At 39.5% G+C, this 19,524-nt stretch overlaps 1 protein-coding gene across 1 annotated transcript in view; it reads right to left on the reverse strand.

Annotated features, from left to right (window-relative positions):
• Positions 1-19,524, reverse strand: part of stnB (stoned B) — a 72,627-nt gene that overhangs the window by 934 nt on the left and 52,169 nt on the right. Inside the window, exons 10-12 of the mRNA XM_067155695.2 lie at positions 19,071-19,237; positions 11,695-11,846; positions 394-604 (exon numbers count right to left, since the gene is read on the reverse strand). Coding sequence (XP_067011796.2) covers positions 394-604; positions 11,695-11,846; positions 19,071-19,237 — 530 coding nt within the window. The remainder of the gene's footprint in view (positions 1-393; positions 605-11,694; positions 11,847-19,070; positions 19,238-19,524) is intronic.

Genomic DNA, 19,524 nt, shown 5'->3' on the forward strand with positions numbered 1-19,524 from the left:
GTTTGATTCATGGCCAGGTCAGGGATTTTTACCTGCATTTGAGGGCTGGTTTGAGGTCCACTCAGCCTTCGTGATTAGAACTGAGGAGCTATCAGACGATGAGATAGCGGCCTCAGTCTTCAAAGCCAAGAATAATGGCCAAGAGGATTTATCGTGCTGATCACACGACACCCTGTAATCTGCAGGCCTTAGGGCTGAGCAGCGGTCGCTTGGTAGGCCAAGGCCCTTCAGGGCTCTAGTGCCATGGGGTTAGTTTTTATTTAGTTTGACGTTGTGTAACAACTGTAAAGTTCTATAGACAATAAATAAAAATTGAATTGAATCTTGTAAAATGGTGCTAGTTAATCTCTGCTTGAAAACACCAAGTTAATGAATAAGAATATTAATACTCACCTGTATTCATGACGTGCAAGGTACCGCACATATTTCTCTGGAGGGTCGTCCTTGGCCCCGTTGCTGAGCGACACTGACCGTACCGTCGTATGGGACACTTGCGTTGCTGGCATTGTAAACTCCACATAGCAGTACTGTGCCAACTGCTCAGGGACCTGGTCATAGGACGTCAGACCCATCCGACACACGAAAGAATGCGTTGTGTAGGCTCCTAGAATGTAAGAGAAAGTAAACATCTTTTAGCATAAGGATAGGACAAGTCATTATGGGAAGAAGGAGTAACAGAAAGAGACAAGGATACACATAAAAAATTATATTAAATTTCCCTTGGGAAAAGCAAACATCTTTTAATCAAACATGTGTCACTATGTTACCGAATACACTATAGAGAATACGTGCCACTTTGCGAGATATCGCAAGATATTGATTGCCAGCGCGCCTAGTGGGACGGCCTTGAAACTGAGTGTAGTAGTGGACTATACACTCTGAATTATGCCGAAAGTGTCAGGTTCCAAGCCGCCTTTAATTAAAAATTAATTACAGGTGTTTTCTCATTTCATAGCAGATGGTAAAATTATATTGTGTCACATTTGCGGCAAAGGGGTGAGTAAAACTTGTTTAATATTTCCCCCCAGTGTGTTATTATCAATTGAGCAAAGTAAACGTGGTATTTTCATTGAATGCTATTAAAATACATAAAATTGAAGCTGCCTAAAAGTATTTTAGAACTATTTGAAGTCTAATTTTGGCAGCTAAAATAAGACTTAAGCACCTAAAAATTTGAGGTCTAGTAATCGCTATTACATATTTTTGTGGTGGTTGGAAGTGTAGTGTGTTGTCTGAATATGAAGAGAAACTCATTGGAACATCGAGTCCCTGAGCCAGAAGAATTAATTGGACGCTATTAAAATCCCCAATCCAGCCGGGAATCAAATCTGGGACCTTCTGAACCAAAGGCCTCAACGCTAACCATTCAGCCAAGGATTCGGACAAAACAAAATCATTGTTGAGTTTCGTTATTTCTACCAATTTTAACATGCAACTTTTGTAGATTCAATCTTGCCACCTGATGTTTGAGGTCGGGCCGCCAGGTGCGCCACTGTCAACATGTCTCTCAGTTTAGTACGGGAGAATGCAGAAATTGTCTATAGTGTATTTGATGTTACCTAGCGACTGTGGAGACAGTGATGTGAAGTGTTGATAGATGGCCATGACATACAGATCCATTAAAAGAAATACCTTAAAAAATGATGTAACTTCTTCGAATATACAACAGCAAACTCAAGAAGCCAGCATTCAACTGATAATTCTTCTTTATAACATCTTTTAGTGCACACTGGACTTTTAATACTATACGGCACACTGAACTTTATTCATAAATAACCAACATAACTTCCGCTCAGTGCTTCGTCAATTAGAAGAGTTATTATTTTTAATATATTGCTGCTCAATATCCCACATGGTATGTACTTTTGAAAAGACTGTACTTGTGTTTACATTGTTTATTTTTTCTTCGATATTTACGCGTTAATTTACTTCAGGCTGATGATGACCTATTACTAGGTCGAAACTAGTCCCTATGTAATTTAAACTATTTACATTTTGTATTGAAAAGGTGGACCCAAAATAATATATTATTTTACTCTATTGTATACAGATCCATGCCTGTGCAGCTCTCAAGGTACTGTTGCTAGGTGACATCACCTCGCACATTTTGTTACTTGACACTGTTTCATTACATAAATTTTTGGATGACCACCAGCTCCAAGACAATGTATGTCAAAGAGACAAGGATTATCTTCATACATTGCCGTCTTCGTGTAGATGAAACATTGTGGTAGCCACTCAACAGAGATCACAAGTGCTATGATGAGTCAGTGTGCTGAAAACCATATTGTTCTGTGCATTGAGAGTGATGCTACATTAGTGTTTCTGAGCTCACGCTCTTGCATCCAATGAGGGCGATGCAACGTTAATTACAAAATACCAGATCATCTCAGGTTTGCATCAGATGTTGCAGGAAGCTTTTGGAACTGCAATGCATTGGTTTTCATCCAATAGACTGTTGTGCAATAATGATAAAACTCAATTTCTCACACTAGGTTTATCCTGAGATGTTGAAAGTCAGTCAAATTGAAGATCTCGGAAAGATGCATGAGATTACAAAATGGAAAGTCATTGGGCTTATGATTGCTGCTAGAGGGACAATTCCTAAGGAGACGCTGAACTTCCAAAGAATAAACAAAATCCCAGGCACCATTATCCAGACCATGGCAGATTCTGTGTTGAAAAACTCATTGGCAATTGTTAGACACCATTTGTAATCCCTGGCTTGAAATACCATGTATTGGCTTTCTTTTTATAATAAAATCTGAATGAGAAAATCCACCTGATGGTTGGCAATTTTAACTCATTTACGTCTTGGTCACTTTCATACTATTTAATCCTATGGACTGGACATTTTCCACTAATTTTGGATTTTTATATTAAATATTACTTTTTGTATTTTTTGCTAGTGGCTTTACGTCACACCGACACAGATAGGTCTTATGGCGATGAAGGGATAGGAAAGGCCTAGGAGTTGGAAGAAAGTTAAGGTACAGACCCAGCATTTGCTTGGTGTGGAAATGGGAAACCATAGAAAACCATCTTCAGGACTGCCAACAATGGGATTTGAACCCACTATCTCGCGGATGCAAGCTTAAGGCCGTGCGTCTCTAACCGCACGGCCAACTCACCCAGTAAATATTAGTTTTAAACTTAGGTAATTTTTTTCATTATATTTGAGTTCATACTTTCTTCTTCATATTTGTAAAACCGTAATACACATGATAGATTCCTTGCCATGCAAAGAGCGGATTGAAATTGACGATGATGATATCTTGGATTCAGGAGGTCAAATGGACTGTATCGCGATTGACCTGTCTAAGGCATTTGATAGGGTGGATCATGGGAGACTACTGGCAAAAATGAGTGCAATTGGACTTGACAAGAGAGTGACTGAATGGGTGGCTCTGTTTCTAGAAAATAGAACTCAGAGAATTAGAGTAGGTGATGCTTTATCTGTCCCTGTAAAAATTAAGAGGGGAATTTCTCAAGGCAGTATTATTGGACCTTTATGTTTTCTTATATATAATTATATATCAATGATATGTGTAAAGAAGTGGAATCAGAGATAAGGCTTTTTGCATATGATGTCACTCTGTACAGAGTAATAAATAAGTTACAAGATTGTGAGCAACTGCAAAATGACCTCAATAATGTTGTGATATGGACAGCAGGCAATGGTACGATGATAAACGGGGTTAAAATTCAGGTTGTGAGTTTCACAAATGGGAAATGTCCTCTCAGTTTTAATTACAGCATTGATGGGGTGAAAGTTCCTTTTGAGGGATCATTGTAAGTACCTAGGTCTTAATATAAGGAAAGATCTTCATTGGGGTAATCAAATAAATATGATTGTAAATAAAGGGTACAGATCTCTGCACATGGTTATGAGGGTATTTAGGTGTTGTAGTAAGGATGTAAAGGAGAGGGCATATAAGTCTCTGGTAAGACCCCAACTAGAGTATGGTTCCTGTGTATGGGACCCTCACCAGGATTACTTCTTAAGAACTGGAAAAATCCAAAGAAAAGCAGCTCAATTTGTTCTGGGTGATTTCCAACAAAAGAGTAGCGTTACTAAAATGTTGCAAAGTTTGGGCTGGAAAAGACTTGGGAGAAAGGAGACGAGCTGCTCGACTAAGTGGTATGTGATATAGATGTCGATTCCCATAGGGAACCTGAAATATTTGTCTCAAATGAGCAAATTTATAATACCACTATGAATGGTCCGTTATTGGACATTATAAATTTTCAATCATTTAAGAAAAAGCTGGGAAAACAACAGATAGGGAATCTGCTCCCTGGGCAACTGCCCTAAATGCAGATCAGTAGTGTTTGATTGATTGATTGTTTAAAAGGGGCCTAACAGCTAGGTCATCGGCCCAGATTAAAATGAGTTAGTTTTTCGTTTTGTTAAAAGTTTCAACGTTTAAATAACCTTAACAAATAAGGTATGGTTGATATTGAATTTATTTGGTTTATAGGCCAATCAGAATTGTTTGTATAAGCGATACATCTACATAATAATTCATACATAAGTATTATGTGTGATCTCTCAGGTCTGTTCATTTGGTATAAATCACTGTTGTTCAGTCTAAGCTCGTGTGCGGCCGCCAATACGTGCACACTGCTGTCGAGTCGACTCAGCTCTGAAAGGATTTGAAAGAAATAATATGATTGATGGTTATGAATTTCATGTTTTTGGTCCATATTGAACTGAGAATAATATATAAGTAATAATAATAACAACATAAACGTTTCCACCTTTTCAATACTACAATATATTCACAAAATTATAAATTACACGGTACTAGTTTCGACCCATCTAGGGGTCATCATCAGCCGTATTGGAGCAAAGATCATTTGTGGCGAAATCCTAAGAAAATGTTATTTTAAAGAATAACAAGTGAAATGAGATGTTATTATGGTAATAGTTAATAATACAAGGAATATACATACTAAGAGGTTTTTAACAAAGAATAAAGTATAAATGGGGTGTTGTAAAAATTATAATCATGGAAATCAGTAAGTTCTTGTATTGAAATGAAATATGGCTTAGGAAGAGGGCTTAAGGTGGGGCTGAAGGGTGCGGGAGAAAGTGTAATTGTCTTGGAAAAGTACCTTTCATTAAATTTAGGATTGAGTTTAGGTTGGCTGCATTATTGTTTCTGAGGAAAGTGATAAATAGATCGAAGAGTATGTTGGGTTTCTCTGAGATTTCATTGAGATTGTGACTGGCATTAAAGTATTGGTCTAGGTGTATGTAGTAATTTTCCATTATGTTGAGTAAAGGGCCCTTGTTTGCTAATACGAGGATGTCCATGTCTTGTTCAATATTGGTGAAATTATGGTTATAATCTTGCATGTGTTGGCCGATGGCTGAAAACCTGTTGTATTTTATTGCGTTAGTGTGCTCGTGGTATCTGATAATGAAGTTTCTCCCGGTTTGCCTGATGTAGGTTTTTTTACAGGTGGTGCATTTGATCCTATAAACTCCTGATTTTAAAAAACACAAACATCGCCCAAAAACTACCCTCAAAAAAGAAATAACCAAACCTCTAACATTTTCCACCTTCACGTTCAACAATGATATCTACAAGTTATCCAACATCTTTAAGAAACAAGGCGTTAAAATAGCCTTCAAAACCAACAATAAGAACATGAACGTTTTATACAATACTTCACACATCAACAAGACCAGCAGTTTTTTAAAATCAGGAGTTTATAGGATCAAATGTACCACCTGTAAAAAAACCTACATCGGGCAAACCGGGAGAAACTTCATTATCAGATACCACGAGCACACTAACGCAATAAAATACAACAGGTTTTCAGCCATCGGCCAACACATGCAAGATTATAACCATAATTTCACCAATATTGAACTAGACATGGACATCCTCGTATTAGCAAACAAGGGCCCTTTACTCAACATAATGGAAAATTACTACATACACCTAGACCAATACTTTAATGCCAGTCACAATCTCAATGAAATCTCAGAGAAACCCAACATACTCTTCGATCTATTTATCACTTTCCTCAGAAACAATAATGCAGCCAACCTAAACTCAATCCTAAATTTAATGAAAGGTACTTTTCCAAGACAATTACACTTTCTCCCGCACCCTTCAGCCCCACCTTAAGCCCTCTTCCTAAGCCATATTTCATTTCAATACAAGAACTTACTGATTTCCATGATTATAATTTTTACAACACCCCATTTATACTTTATTCTTTGTTAAAAACCTCTTAGTATGTATATTCCTTGTATTATTAACTATTACCATAATAACATCTCATTTCACTTGTTATTCTTTAAAATAACATTTTCTTAGGATTTCGCCACAAATGATCTTTGCTCCAATACGGCTGATGATGACCCCTAGATGGGTCGAAACTAGTACCGTGTAATTTATAATTTTGTGAATATATTGTAGTATTGAAAAGGTGGAAACGTTTACGTTGTTATTATTATTACTTATATATTAAATAATATGATTTGTAAAGCTGTAGTTTGCTGCCATCTACGAAGCGTGTTTTTTAAGTAAGGTCCGTTTTGTTGTAGACACTAGTAGTTCGCGCGCATATCGCAACGAGTGCATGCGTCGTGTACCGGCATGCGTCAGGAACAACTGTGCTCAGTCTCAACTCTGTAGCTAACCTGTACGGTTCTGTTCTGTGCTTTCAAAATGTTTAAGACTATCAACTCGCCCGCCGCGTGTGAGGTTTGGTCAGTGATACGGTTTTTGTCAGCAAGGAACCTGTTTGCTGAAGAAATTCATCGACAGATTTGCGAAGTGTACGGTGATACTGTTATGAGTGAAAGCAAAGTGCGTAAGTGGGTACGACATTTCAAAGATGGCCGTGACAACGTGCATGATGAGGACCGCTCTGGTCGCCCTTCTTTGATTACAGACGATTTGGTGGCTTCAGTTGAAGCGAAGATTCGTGAGAACAGGCGCTTCACAATAACAGGTCTCTTAAACAAATTTCCTGACGTGTTGAGATCAGTGCTTTAAAACATTATTTCTGAACACCTAAAGTTTAGGAAACTGTGCTCCCATTGAGTCCTGAAACCCCTAACAGAGGACCACAAAAACCAAAGATTTGAGTGTGCAATGAAGTTCTTGACTCATTATGATGAAGAAGGTGACGGCTTCTTGAGTCAGATCGCAACTGGAGATGAAACATGGGTTTCGCATATCATGCCCGAATCGAAGCAACAAAGCATGGAATGGAGACACACACACACACTCGCCTGTAAAGGTGAAGGCCAAACAGACTCTGTCCCAGTGCAAAATCAAGGCATCGGTGTTTTGGGATAGGCATGGTGTTTTGTTGGTCGACTTCATGCAACGAGGAACCACTATCAATGCAGAAGCGTACTGCCAAACCCTGAGAAAGCTACGCAGAGCGATTCAAAACAAAAGACGCGGCATGCTGACAAAGGGAATTGTCCTTCTCCATAACAATGCTAGACCTTACACTGCAGGTCAGACCTGCGATTTATTGGATAGTTTTAGCTGGGAAGTTTTAGACACCCACCCTACAGTCCTGATCTTGCGCCTAGCGATTACCATCTGTTCCTCCACCTCAAACATCACCTCAGTGGCAACCATTACAATAATGACGACGACGTGAAAACGGCAGTGAACTCTTGGTTATCGGAGCAGGCGGTAAGTTTCCATGAAGAGGGTATTTTAAAATTGGTTACGAGGTATGATAAGTGTTTGAACAAACCTGGCAACTATGTCAAAAAATAGAGTGAAGTATGTACTTATTTTCAAACGGACCTTACTTAAAAAGCACGCTTTGTATACATTTTTCAAGAACTATATTAATCAAATCTTATACTGCAGTGCCGATCGATGCACACAGAACATTTGTTATGTAGCAGCAATGATGTAAACCTGAGAACATACGATGTGTGGACTTCGTTCTCTGCAATAAATGATACAATCCATATGGCGAATGGCCTTCGACTGCAAGGTGTTAATCTTAACATCATATAAAATAAATTTTGTTCCTATGAACTGATTAGGAGGTCGATCTTTCTATTCCCTGATAGGGGCGGCTATCAGATGGACTCTCTCTCTCTCTCTCTCTCTCTCTTCATACAGTAGCCGGTAGTGAGCGTCTAAAAAAATAAAAGTGTAATTTCCTGTAAAGCCATTAGAGTTACAAAGAATGTTTATAAGTATTTCTCTTTTGTAGGAAACTGAATTGTCAATATTAATGGAACAAAGTGACATACCGTTACAATTCTTGCACAGGGGAATGTTATTTCATGAAGCTCATTAGCAGCCAAACAATGTCAATGCCGCTGAACTACGGCTGTCAGTGTTGCCGGTGTGATAGCCGCACAGGATGCCTCGATGGTTTCTCGTAGCTCGTTCAGTGTAGGTGGCTTCTACTGATAAACTTCATTTTTCAAGGTCCCCCATAGGTGGAAGTCAAGAGGTGTAAGATCTGGAGACTGTGGTGGTTACTCAACAGCTCTTCTTTGACCTATACATCCTCCAGGTAGATTTTCAACCAAGTAGGCTTTGACATTTCTGTGGTAGTGAGGCAGAGCGCCATCTTGTTGTAGGTAAAATCTTTAATTTCCAAACACCTCTTGGATGGCAGGTAAAATCGATGTTTACAGCATATGAAGATACGCCTCACAAGTTAAGGTACCTTCAAAGAAGAATGGGCCAGTCAGATCGCGTGACGGCAGACCACACCACACATTAACACCGGGTAGATTAACATGTGTGTCCATGTGAATGTGAGGATTTTCAGGAGCCCAGTACATGCAGTTGTGGCGGTTTACAGTACCGTTCAGTTTGAATTGCGCCTCATCAGACAAGATAACCATTCCTGCAAACCGTTCATCCTGGTGAAGCATGCCTTCAAACCACTCGCAATACTCCATCCATCGATCCGTGTCGCCCTCGTTCATAGCGTGCAGCGATCTTGGAATATACACTTTCCACTTTGCAGCCTTTAGAATTCGTCATACGGTCGATCAGTTTACTCCGCTTTCATGTGCACCCTGATTCACGTTGCAACATAGCAGCGCCTAAAGCTGGACTTGTTAATGTTTACTGTCGGCCAGACCTTACTTTATGCACATCCTGAACAGTACCATTGGCTTCCAATTATCCTGAATGCGATAAATTGTGTACACGTTGGTGGCTGAGTTCCGTACACATTACGCCATTGTACCTCCATCATGTTTTCGTTCTTCCAGTACCACTTCAATACTGCCTTGCATTGCTCAAACGACAATGTTACTTCATTCATTGCTGCAAAACGCGCGCCAAAAATGTCGCACCATTCACATGACCTTCATCATCTGTTGAGAAAACAACGGATACATCATTTTGTTCTGAAGATATTTACTATCAAAGAGTGTCTACATTTTTCTGGACCCCTCTGTTTAATGCAACACTTTTCCTTTTCCTAAGAGCAGGATGGTTTTATTGAGGGTTCAAATACACCATGTTATGCCCCCATCCTTTTGCTTCAGTACCCTATTTTTCAACATAATCTTCATTCAATGTATGGCCTTATGCCACCGTAATGTGAGGGCCTGTATGCCTGCATGGTACCACTCGACTGGTCGATGTCGGAGCCAACGTCGTGGTGCATCGATAACTTCCCCATCATTCACATAGTGCTTTTTGCGGAGTGCATCCTTCATTGGGCCAGACAGATGGAAGTTGGAAGGTGCGAGATCAGGGCTCTAGGGTGGGTGAGGAAGAACAGTCCACTGAAGGTTTGTGAGCTCCTGTCGGGTGTGTAGACCTGTGTGAGGTCTTGTGTTGTCGTGGACAGTGAGGAGTTCGTTTGCATTTTTTTGGCTATGAACATGCTGAAGTCGTTTCTTCGATTTTCTTAGAGTAGCACAATACACTTTAGAGTTGTTTCACCATGAGGGAGGACATCAAACAAATAACTCCTAAAGAGTCCCGGAAGACTGTAGCCATTACTTACTAGCTGAGGGTATGGTTTTGAACTTTTTCTTCATGGGAGTGTTGGTGTGGCGCCACTCAATGGCTTGATAAAGATGTTGATTTCCATAGGGAATCTGAAATATTTGTTCCGAATGAGTAAATTTATAGCACCAATATAGTTGGTCTGTTATTGGACATTATAAAATTTCCAGCTAACTTGTTCCTGGTTGCCAGCATTTTGCCCTAGCATACTAGGGCAACAAGGAATCAGTTAGCTGGAAAATTTATGATGTCCAATAACGGACCAACTGAAATGAAATGGCGTATGGCTTTTAGCGCTGGGAGTGTCCGAGGACAAGTTCGACTCGCCAGATGCAGGTCATTTGATTTGACCCCCGTGGGCGACTTGCACGTCGTGATGAGGATGAAATGATGATGAAGACGACATATACACCCAGCCCCCGTGCCAGCGAAATTAACCAATCATGGTTAAAATTCCTGACCCTGCCAGGAATCGAACCCGGGACCCCTGTGACCAAAGGCCAGCACGCTAACTATTTAGCCATGGAGGCGGGCACAGACCAACTATATTGGTATTACTCCATGGATTGCCATTTTGTTTCTGGTTCGAAGTGATGAATCCATGTTCCATCGCCTTTGACAATGTTTGACAGGAAATTGTCACCTTCAGCCTCACAACGAGCAAGCAATTCCGCACAGATATTTCTTCTTTGCTCTTTATGGTCTTCCATTAGGTGTCGAGGAATGCAGCAGGAACAAAGCTTTGAATACTCCAACTGGTTACAATGTTAAAAAGAGAAAGATGTTCCACCTATTCAATACAATAATAAATTGTTGCACAAATTAATGTAGCAACATGTTTAATATGTTATGGGACCGGTTTCGACATATATCCGTGTCATTATCAGCCGATACAAAAATGGCAAGAAGTCAACACACAAAAATATTAAAGGGTAATTGTAACACTTATGACACTTTTCTTGAAGAATTAATAGTTGAAGTTCATGTAGCACTTTTTACTGAAGATAATTTTTTGTAGATATCTTAGGTTCTTGAGCACTCTTGCTGTAGATCTTGAGGTTAAAAAAAGGATGCAGCATAATTCACAATTGTTGTTATGCAAGCTTTTTTTTTTTTCCAGCAGTGAGGTGTTTGACTGTGATCTATCGATCACCTCGAATAAGGGTGTCCACACATTTCAACTTTGCAGGTGTCAGCTGTGTTCGGCCGGCCGGCACATGGGGGATCAGACAGGTTTGCTCGACCGTGGGATGATGAAACACGCTCACCCAACAACTCACCGTGCTTTTGTCCACTGCCAGGTCTCCGTAGACATTCTGCAAGCGCTTATGAATATCTGTGATGCCCTTGTTTTCCACCAAAAGAAACTCAATAACTGCTCTCTGTTTGGCACGCACCTCCGTTACAGACACCATTTTGAAGGCTAATTATAGCGCTGCCACCCATTGGAAATTAATGAAATTCTACGAAACAAAGCGGGAATATTCAAAGATGTCCCAAACAAAATGTTTTAAAATGGAAATTGGCCGAGAAATAAAATGTGTTGCATTATATATTGAGTGCACCTCGTATCATATGTAATAGGAGCAGCATTAACTCTGTTGGTGATAAGTGAGCAAATTAAAACAACCAAATTTATTAACTCAGATTTTAAATGCAGAAACAGCTCGTGGACACTATATTTACAGTTCATCTCAAGAAAGTCACTTACCTTGACCTTCCTTGGGCAGGCGACCCATGCGCCACACGATGGCTCGATGCTGGTGCTCGTACTTCGCCTGGCCTGACGTTACTTCGATGAGCGACTGTTCTAGAGTCTCTACTGCTCCCAACAGCCTCTCAATACCTTTCACCTTGCCCGTCCTGAAATCAGCCATTTACGTAATGAAGTCCTTTACCTGTAGGTCATCGGCAGAGACCGGATTTTGAGGGGTTGATATTTCATCAAAAAAAAAAAAAAAAAGAGCAAAGAATGGGAAGAAGAAAAAAGTCAAATTTTCCTTTTGGAAAATCAAATGACCATAATCAGTAAATTAAACTTGAATTGATAATAATTAATTAATTTGCATCTAACATATTGTTTTCGAGAGACATGTCTGGAATTTGGAGTTGACAAGTGTAGATTCAGTGCATTGGGAATAGAGTCTACGTTCCCTACAGCATCACTTCTCAACTTAGGGGGCCGTGCCACCCTTGGGAGGCATTGGAGAATTTCAGGGGAGGTGTGGTGAGCAAAACAGTAAAAAAATTGTGACAAAGAAAAGAATCTGCTACAAAACATTACTTTAATCATTGCTAAATTGTACATGCAGAAAAAAAATGTTACTAAAATAATTATACTTAACTAGCTTCTTGACAAGATCTTCCATTAAATTCGAAAAGTGAATTGAAGAGCTTGAGTTCAGAACATTTGTCATCCTTGAAAACTGAAGTTGGATGCAACTTTCTAGACATTTCTTCAGATAGCTGGCAATTTCAGTTGACATGAAATCTGTTCAAAATAGAATTGGATTGGATTCCTGATTGCCTTCAGGAGGAGGCAACCGACCTAAAATGTGATTCCAAAGCAAAAGCTCTGTTTCTACATTTGACTGTTGAAGAATTTTGGTTAAACTATTTTTCAATATACTGACAAGTTGTTATGGAAGCTACAAGGTTGTTGGTGCATTTTCCATCAACATGCCTACTGTATGTGAATACCGAGCACGGCTAGATGCTGAAAGTGATCTGAGGTGTGCACTATCCCAGTTGGAACCAAACATTAAAAAACTTGTGAAAGAAAAACTGTGATAGCCCTCCCATTAATCATTGATTCTGTTCTTACAAAATCAAATCAAATGATGTAGTTTGAAATGTTAATTGCAGTAATATATTTACTGTAATTTAGCCTCCATGGCTCAGGTGGCAGCGCGCCAGCCTCTCACCGCTGGGTTCCATGGTTCAAATCCTGGTCATTCCATGTGAGATTTGTGCTGGACAAAGCAGAGGTGGGACAGGTTTATCTCCGGGTACTCCAGTTTTCCCTGTCATCTTTCATTCCAGCAACACTCTCCACTATCATTTCATTTCATCTGTCATTTATTAATAATTGCCCCAGAGGAGTGCGACAGGCTTCGGCACCCAGCACAATTCCTATCCTTACCGCTGGATGGGGGTTTCATAAATTTCATTCCTGACCCAGTCTGATGACTGGATTTTCATTTTCACTTACTGTAATTTGTTTTATTCTCTTGTTGAATTATTATTTTTATTCGTGACTTTCCTTGTAAAGTGATTACATTATAATTATTATTTTGAAAGTGCAATATTAATTATTAAGCACTCATTATTAATAATAATAAAATAATTATAAAATATTTTTCAAATATTAACCCTAACAGAAAAGTAGAACTTGTGTAAATCAATCATTTATTAGGGGGTTGTGAAATAATCTACAGATACAAAGGGGGTGCAGGTCCACAAATGTTGAGAACCACTGCTCTACAGTATGATGAAAAGAGCCTTCTGTATGTCTCTCAGTCAATACTTCACATCACAACCTGCAAGATCACATCGACCACCTGTACTCTAACGCCCCTCTTTGATAACGTGTCTCTCCGTCAAACAATGGCGATCATCTCTGGTACTCGACATTGCGCTCCCTCCCTGTACTTTTTCGTGTCCTTGCCCCCAAATCTTCCCAGCCCAAAGTTTGTAACGTGTTCGTAACGCCACTCTTTTGTTGGAAATCACCCAGAACAGATTGTCCTGCTATCATTGGATCTCTTCCAGTTCTCGAATCAAGCAATCCACGTGAGGGTCCCGTACACGGGAACTATACTCTAATAGTGGTCTTAGCAGTGATGTATATGCCCTCCCATGTACATCCTTAGAACAACCCCTAAATACCCTCATAACCACATGAAAAATTGTAATCTCGACAATTAAGGGATCTACATGTAGAGTATTGAATAGGTGGTTTTCAATAAATTAATTGTAAAAAATTTTAATATATTGAATTTCAATATGGTCTAATAATGAAATTAATCAATTCTAATTAAGGGATCCGTCACAATTTTACAAAATCACTCATGCTATCTAACAATGAGTTTTTGTCATTAAACTCCTCTACTATTTTTCTATCTTTTATTAAAAATTATCTAACCATATTATTTGTCTTTGTGTCCGGCTCCATGTCTAAATGATTAGCATACTGGCATTTGATCACAGGGGTCCTGGGTTTGATTCCCGGCAGGGTCGGGAATTTTAACCATAATTGGTTAATTTCGCCGGCACGGGGGTTGGGTGTATATATCGTCTTCATCATAATTTCATCCTTATTACGACACGCAGATCGCCTACGTGCGTCAAATCAAAAGACCTGCATCTGGCAAGCCGATCTTGTCCTCGGACACTCCCGTCACTAAAAGCCATACGCCATTTCATTTCATTTGTCTTTGTTATGCTGTGTCCTTATTGCAACCTTGATCATTTTCAGGAAGCTAATAAAATAATTATTTACAACCTCATTAATGTGATTTCCCCAATGAAGATCCTTCCTGATATTAAAACCCAGGTGCTTACAATGATCCCTATGAGACCGGGCAAGTTGGCCGTCGGGTGATTTAAACCTCCAGCCCAGCCCTTTTAAATCCCCTCATCTCTATAGTGCATTATTTTACATTAAAAGTTACTGTACAAAAACTGGTCGCTGAGTCTTCCAAGAATCGACCTAATTTTGTATAGCCTATCAGGATTCCCCTCATAATGACTGCTGTCATTGAAGTGCAAGAATGACAACATGTTTTTGAACCGCATTCGTGCCGTGGTTTTTAAAAAAATTGGCGAGCCGAAAATAGTGTCCTCTGCCCAGTATATTTTCAGATCTGGTTTTTGAATTATTCCGGTTACAAACATTAGTCCTAAAAACTTTTTCATATCATTTACGTCGACCGGTTTCCACGTTTGAAAAATAGATTAGGCCTATTTAGTGAATGGACGTGGTGCTGCACTAATAACTTGTTCCACAAAAAGGTTTGTCTGATGGCATACATATTCAACGAAATCGTCATTTACAAATACGAGGGCCATCTGGAAAGTAGTACCCGTTAGCGTCGCATGAAGCGCTGACAACTCGGGTAGCTGTTGAGCAAGGTCAGACCACGTCAGTGGCTTGTCTGTCTGCTCTATGCGAGGTTACGTGATGCTAGCATTGCCTGTGTTGTGTCTGTGATCTTTAAAATGTTTAAACAAATTGAGAACCCCGCCAGTTGTGAAGTGAAGGCCGTAATTAAATTTTTAATGCACGAAACATTCGACCTTGTGATATTCATCGCCAATTAACGGAGGTGTATGGAGACAATGTGATGGACGAGTCATCTGTTCGGCGCTGGTGTCGCAACTTCAACTTGGGGAGGGGAATACACACGGCGAGGAGACCATCTGTCATTACAGACCAACTGCTGTGTGCAGTAGACGAATGCGTGAGGAACGATCGGCACATCACAATTGATGAACTCTGTGAACATTTTCCTAATGTGTCTCGAACAATTGTTTATGAAATTGTCAAAGACCATCTGCATTATTCAAAAATCTGTGCAAGGTGGGTCCCTCATATGCTTACAGAGGAGCACAAAACCAAGCATATGGCTGCAGCACTGACGTTTCTGGGACGTTATTCCGATGAAGGAGACTCTTTTCTGACTCGCATCATTACTGGGGACGAACATGGGTTTGTTATGCATCGTCTGAGAGTAAATGACAGTCAATGGAGTGGCATCATGCTCATTCACCAACCAAACCAAAAAAATTCAAGACAGTTCTGTCCACCAGGAAACTTATGGCAACCATTTTCTGGGATTGCCGAGGTGTACTGCTCATTGATTTTATGGCCCGTGGAGACACAATTAATGCTAATGTGTATTGTGAAACATTAAAGAAATTATGGCAGGCAATACAAAAACGACGGCGAGGTCTTTTGTCTACAGGCGTCATTCTCCTTCATGACAATGCCAGACTGCATGCAGCTGCGATAACACAACAACTTTTGCAGCAATTCAAGTGGGAAACCTTCGACCATCTGCCGTATAGCCCAGACTTGGCCCCTTCGGATTTTCATCTCTTTACGAAGCTTAAAGACTTTCTGGTGGGAAAAAGATTTGACAGCAATTGTCACTGGTTGGTGGGACGGAGAACTGAAACTACAGTGTATTTAGAAATATAAATTTTAAAGTTTTTGTGTAACTGAAATATGTTTGTAAATTTTTTTTAAATATGGAAACATCACGATAATATGGAACTGTATGAACATTGCAACATGCGAAAGTGTTTTGAAGTGATTTTTTAAAAATGTAGTTTTTATGTAATCTGATGTAAAATTAGTAAGGTGATTTATTTTGGAGCATCCTGTACCTGTACCACACGTGTGGTTTCCTATGATGAAATTTTGGTGTTGTAATCGTAATGTTCCAGAACTTGTGCAATTACTAACGATGTTAAAATGACCATATATGGTCACAAGATTTCCTATTGGCAAAAAAGTCCAGGAATCTAGGGTAAGTTTGATCTTATTGGTTGATTGTAATCGGACCATTTCCGGCCTTGTGGCCGGCTTCGAAAAATTATGCGTGAGCTCGGCGTCATTTTCCATCCGACCGCCCTCACGAGCGTTCGCGCTCGAGGGCTACCCTCGGGAACTCCTGCCTTTCCGAAGTAAGTGTTATTTCAGTGTTTTTGCAATGTTATTCTCAATGCTTTCCGGTTTTGTTTCATTTAGTTTAATTCCTTTTGTGTTTCTTTATTTCTTCGCTTTATGTCATCTTAAAAGTTTAATTTGATGAGTCCGAGTTTACCCTAGGTTCCAATTGCCGTACTTTCAATTCTTTCATCCATTAAATACTTTTGCTTTAAACTATACCTTTAATGTAGCATCCCCTTCATTGTTAAATCAAAATTTTATGTTAAGTTACTTAAGTATGTCTTGTTTCCGTGTAGTGGAACTGTATTTTGTAAAACCTTCTTGTCATTTTTAATATAGTTGAGCTAGAGGGTGTTTCTTGTAAGTCTTTTCTCCCCCATAACGTCATACGTTCCATGTACCTCGATAAGGGCTTCCTGCAGCTTCCACATCCTGTCTTAGTTGTCATTTTTAGGCCTGTAAGTGTTCCCTGTTTTGGTTTATATGAATTCTCTACCACTGCATCATATTTCTACCTCCTTATTCATATTATTAAGTATTATTATTATTATTTATGTACACGCTCGAAACAGCGGTCACAGCAATGAAGAACTTAAACGAATGCAAGTATGAAGAATGAGATTTCCACCTAATCAATACTTTATTACAAAATGTTTGAAGTTGTCTACATTGAAACAGTACCGGTTTCGACCTGTAAAAAGGTCATCATCAGCTGTTGGTGAACCTGCTTAACAGCGATGTACGTAAAACATTACTAAAACTAATTTAACAAGAATTCCTTATTCTAATATAATATTACTTAAGGTATATACATATGGTACAATATGGGGCTTAGACTCATTGGAGTTCCATTCAAAAATCTGTGCTGTTGCCAACATTATGTCAAACAATATACATATGTACATATGGTGCAATGGGCTTGGCTTGCTGGAGTCCCTTGAATGCCACACACTCCAAAACTTGTATAACAGAGGTTGAAAATACAGTTCCTATAGAATAGAGGATCACTGAGGTTACGGTGTTAGTTGAAACGTCTTTGCAGCATGTCGGCACTGAGACCAACCGTTGTGAATACACAATCAAGGTGCTTTGTTGGGCCGCAATTTTGCGGGGAGCGTAATCGACTGAGGTTCTGTAGGTTGTTCATTCTTATTGTATGATGTTGCTGATAAATACTAATTTGTAGGTTCCTTGTTGAGGCATGTCATGCTATGGATGAAGTTTTGAAATTAAAGAAAGGTTGATAGAGTCCCCTCTTCACACTTGCATTTGTGCTCAGGTAAATTCAAAATCTGAGAAAGAAAAAGGAAGTGGAATTAGAATAACTGATAGAGAGTGCCTGCTAAATGGAAGTAGGAATTAGAATAACTGATAGAGAGTGCCTGCTAAATGGTTTGTGTGCTAAGGAGTGTGTGTTACTTACGTGTGGGCTGGGATAGATTATAGAACTTAAACGAGCCGTGACAACGTATCTCAATACGCTGGCGGCGGAGGACAATGACGCTGGAATACAAAAACTCGTCCCACGTTATGACAAATGCCTAAATTTGCTTGGAGACTATGTGGAGAAGTAGTGAAAAGTATGCTCTTTCCAATAAAAATGTGTATATTTGTTAATATTTACTCCAGTGAACTTGATAGCAGGTGGGCAATAAGATGGATGCGTATCAGTTATTTAAATGTGCTGAATTTTACTTTGTCCAGAGTTTGGTATATCATCATTGGAATTGCTTTTGCTATAACTGAAATCAGGGATGAGTTCATCACCAGAATCATCGTTCATTAGTATGTCTTCAATTTCCTCACTTCATATACTGTGTTTGTAACTCGTCATTTTATCAGGACACAATAACTCACTTGACTACACACCCTCACAAGAATAGCATGACTGGCTTGCGTCCGTGTTTACTCAAAGGACAAAAAGAAAGAAAGCATTGGAATGTACCCTCTGTTCAGGTAGTCAGGATGAGGGACTGTTCATTTATATGCCATCTATGGTTTTCAACACGAACTACGACTTTGTACCAATTTAGCGCTAAATTCGAAACACCGTTTACATCGCGTGACCTTAAACGCCTTAACTCGGTAACTCGGATATGGTCCCGCACATAGGCTGCTCTTAAGTGCCTTAAGGCGTCTACAGGAGTGAATGTGTTCATTAAGGCCACGGCCGCTTCCTTCCAACTCCTAGGCTTTTCCTATCCCATCGTCGCCATAAGACCTATCTGCATCGGTGCGACGTAAAGCCACTAGCAAAAACAAAAATCCTCTTGAGATATTTTTACCTCCACCAACACATTAATTAAAACTGAGAAGACTTTTCCCCTTTGTGAAATTCACAATATCACTGATACTGACATTAATTGATGTCAAATGACAGCAGATTAATTTCTTATTGCAGTTGGCCTCACCTGCGGTGCGCTGACTTGACAGACCCATATCGGAAGTGCTTCTCCACTCTGAACAAGTAGATCCAGCACTCGGGAATTGGAAAGCGTACCATGATGTCTTCACAGGGGATCTGTCCCAGCTTACGACTCGAGAAGCCAGGTACGAGGATGTCAGATTTGAGCTCCACCTGCAGTCATGGGGAGCATAGCAACAAATTACACACCATCCCACGTTTCCTAGTTGAATTTATGTTTTGAAATTTTTGACTTCTTACAAATCTAAAATGTTCATGCTGGCTTTGTGCTGACCTGATATTGTTGGAATCAAAATGTCACTAATTTTCTTGGTAGAGGTTTAGTTGAATTATAACAGCAAAACATGATTGAAAAGTATTTTTCTCTGCATGATTTTATTTTTAAAAATGTGCCAGCACAGAAAAGAACACAATAAGAACACAAAATTAAGATATTTTAA

The sequence above is a fragment of the Anabrus simplex genome, chromosome 11, assembly GCF_040414725.1.
Source record: "Anabrus simplex isolate iqAnaSimp1 chromosome 11, ASM4041472v1, whole genome shotgun sequence".
Classification (NCBI taxonomy): domain Eukaryota; kingdom Metazoa; phylum Arthropoda; class Insecta; order Orthoptera; family Tettigoniidae; genus Anabrus; species Anabrus simplex.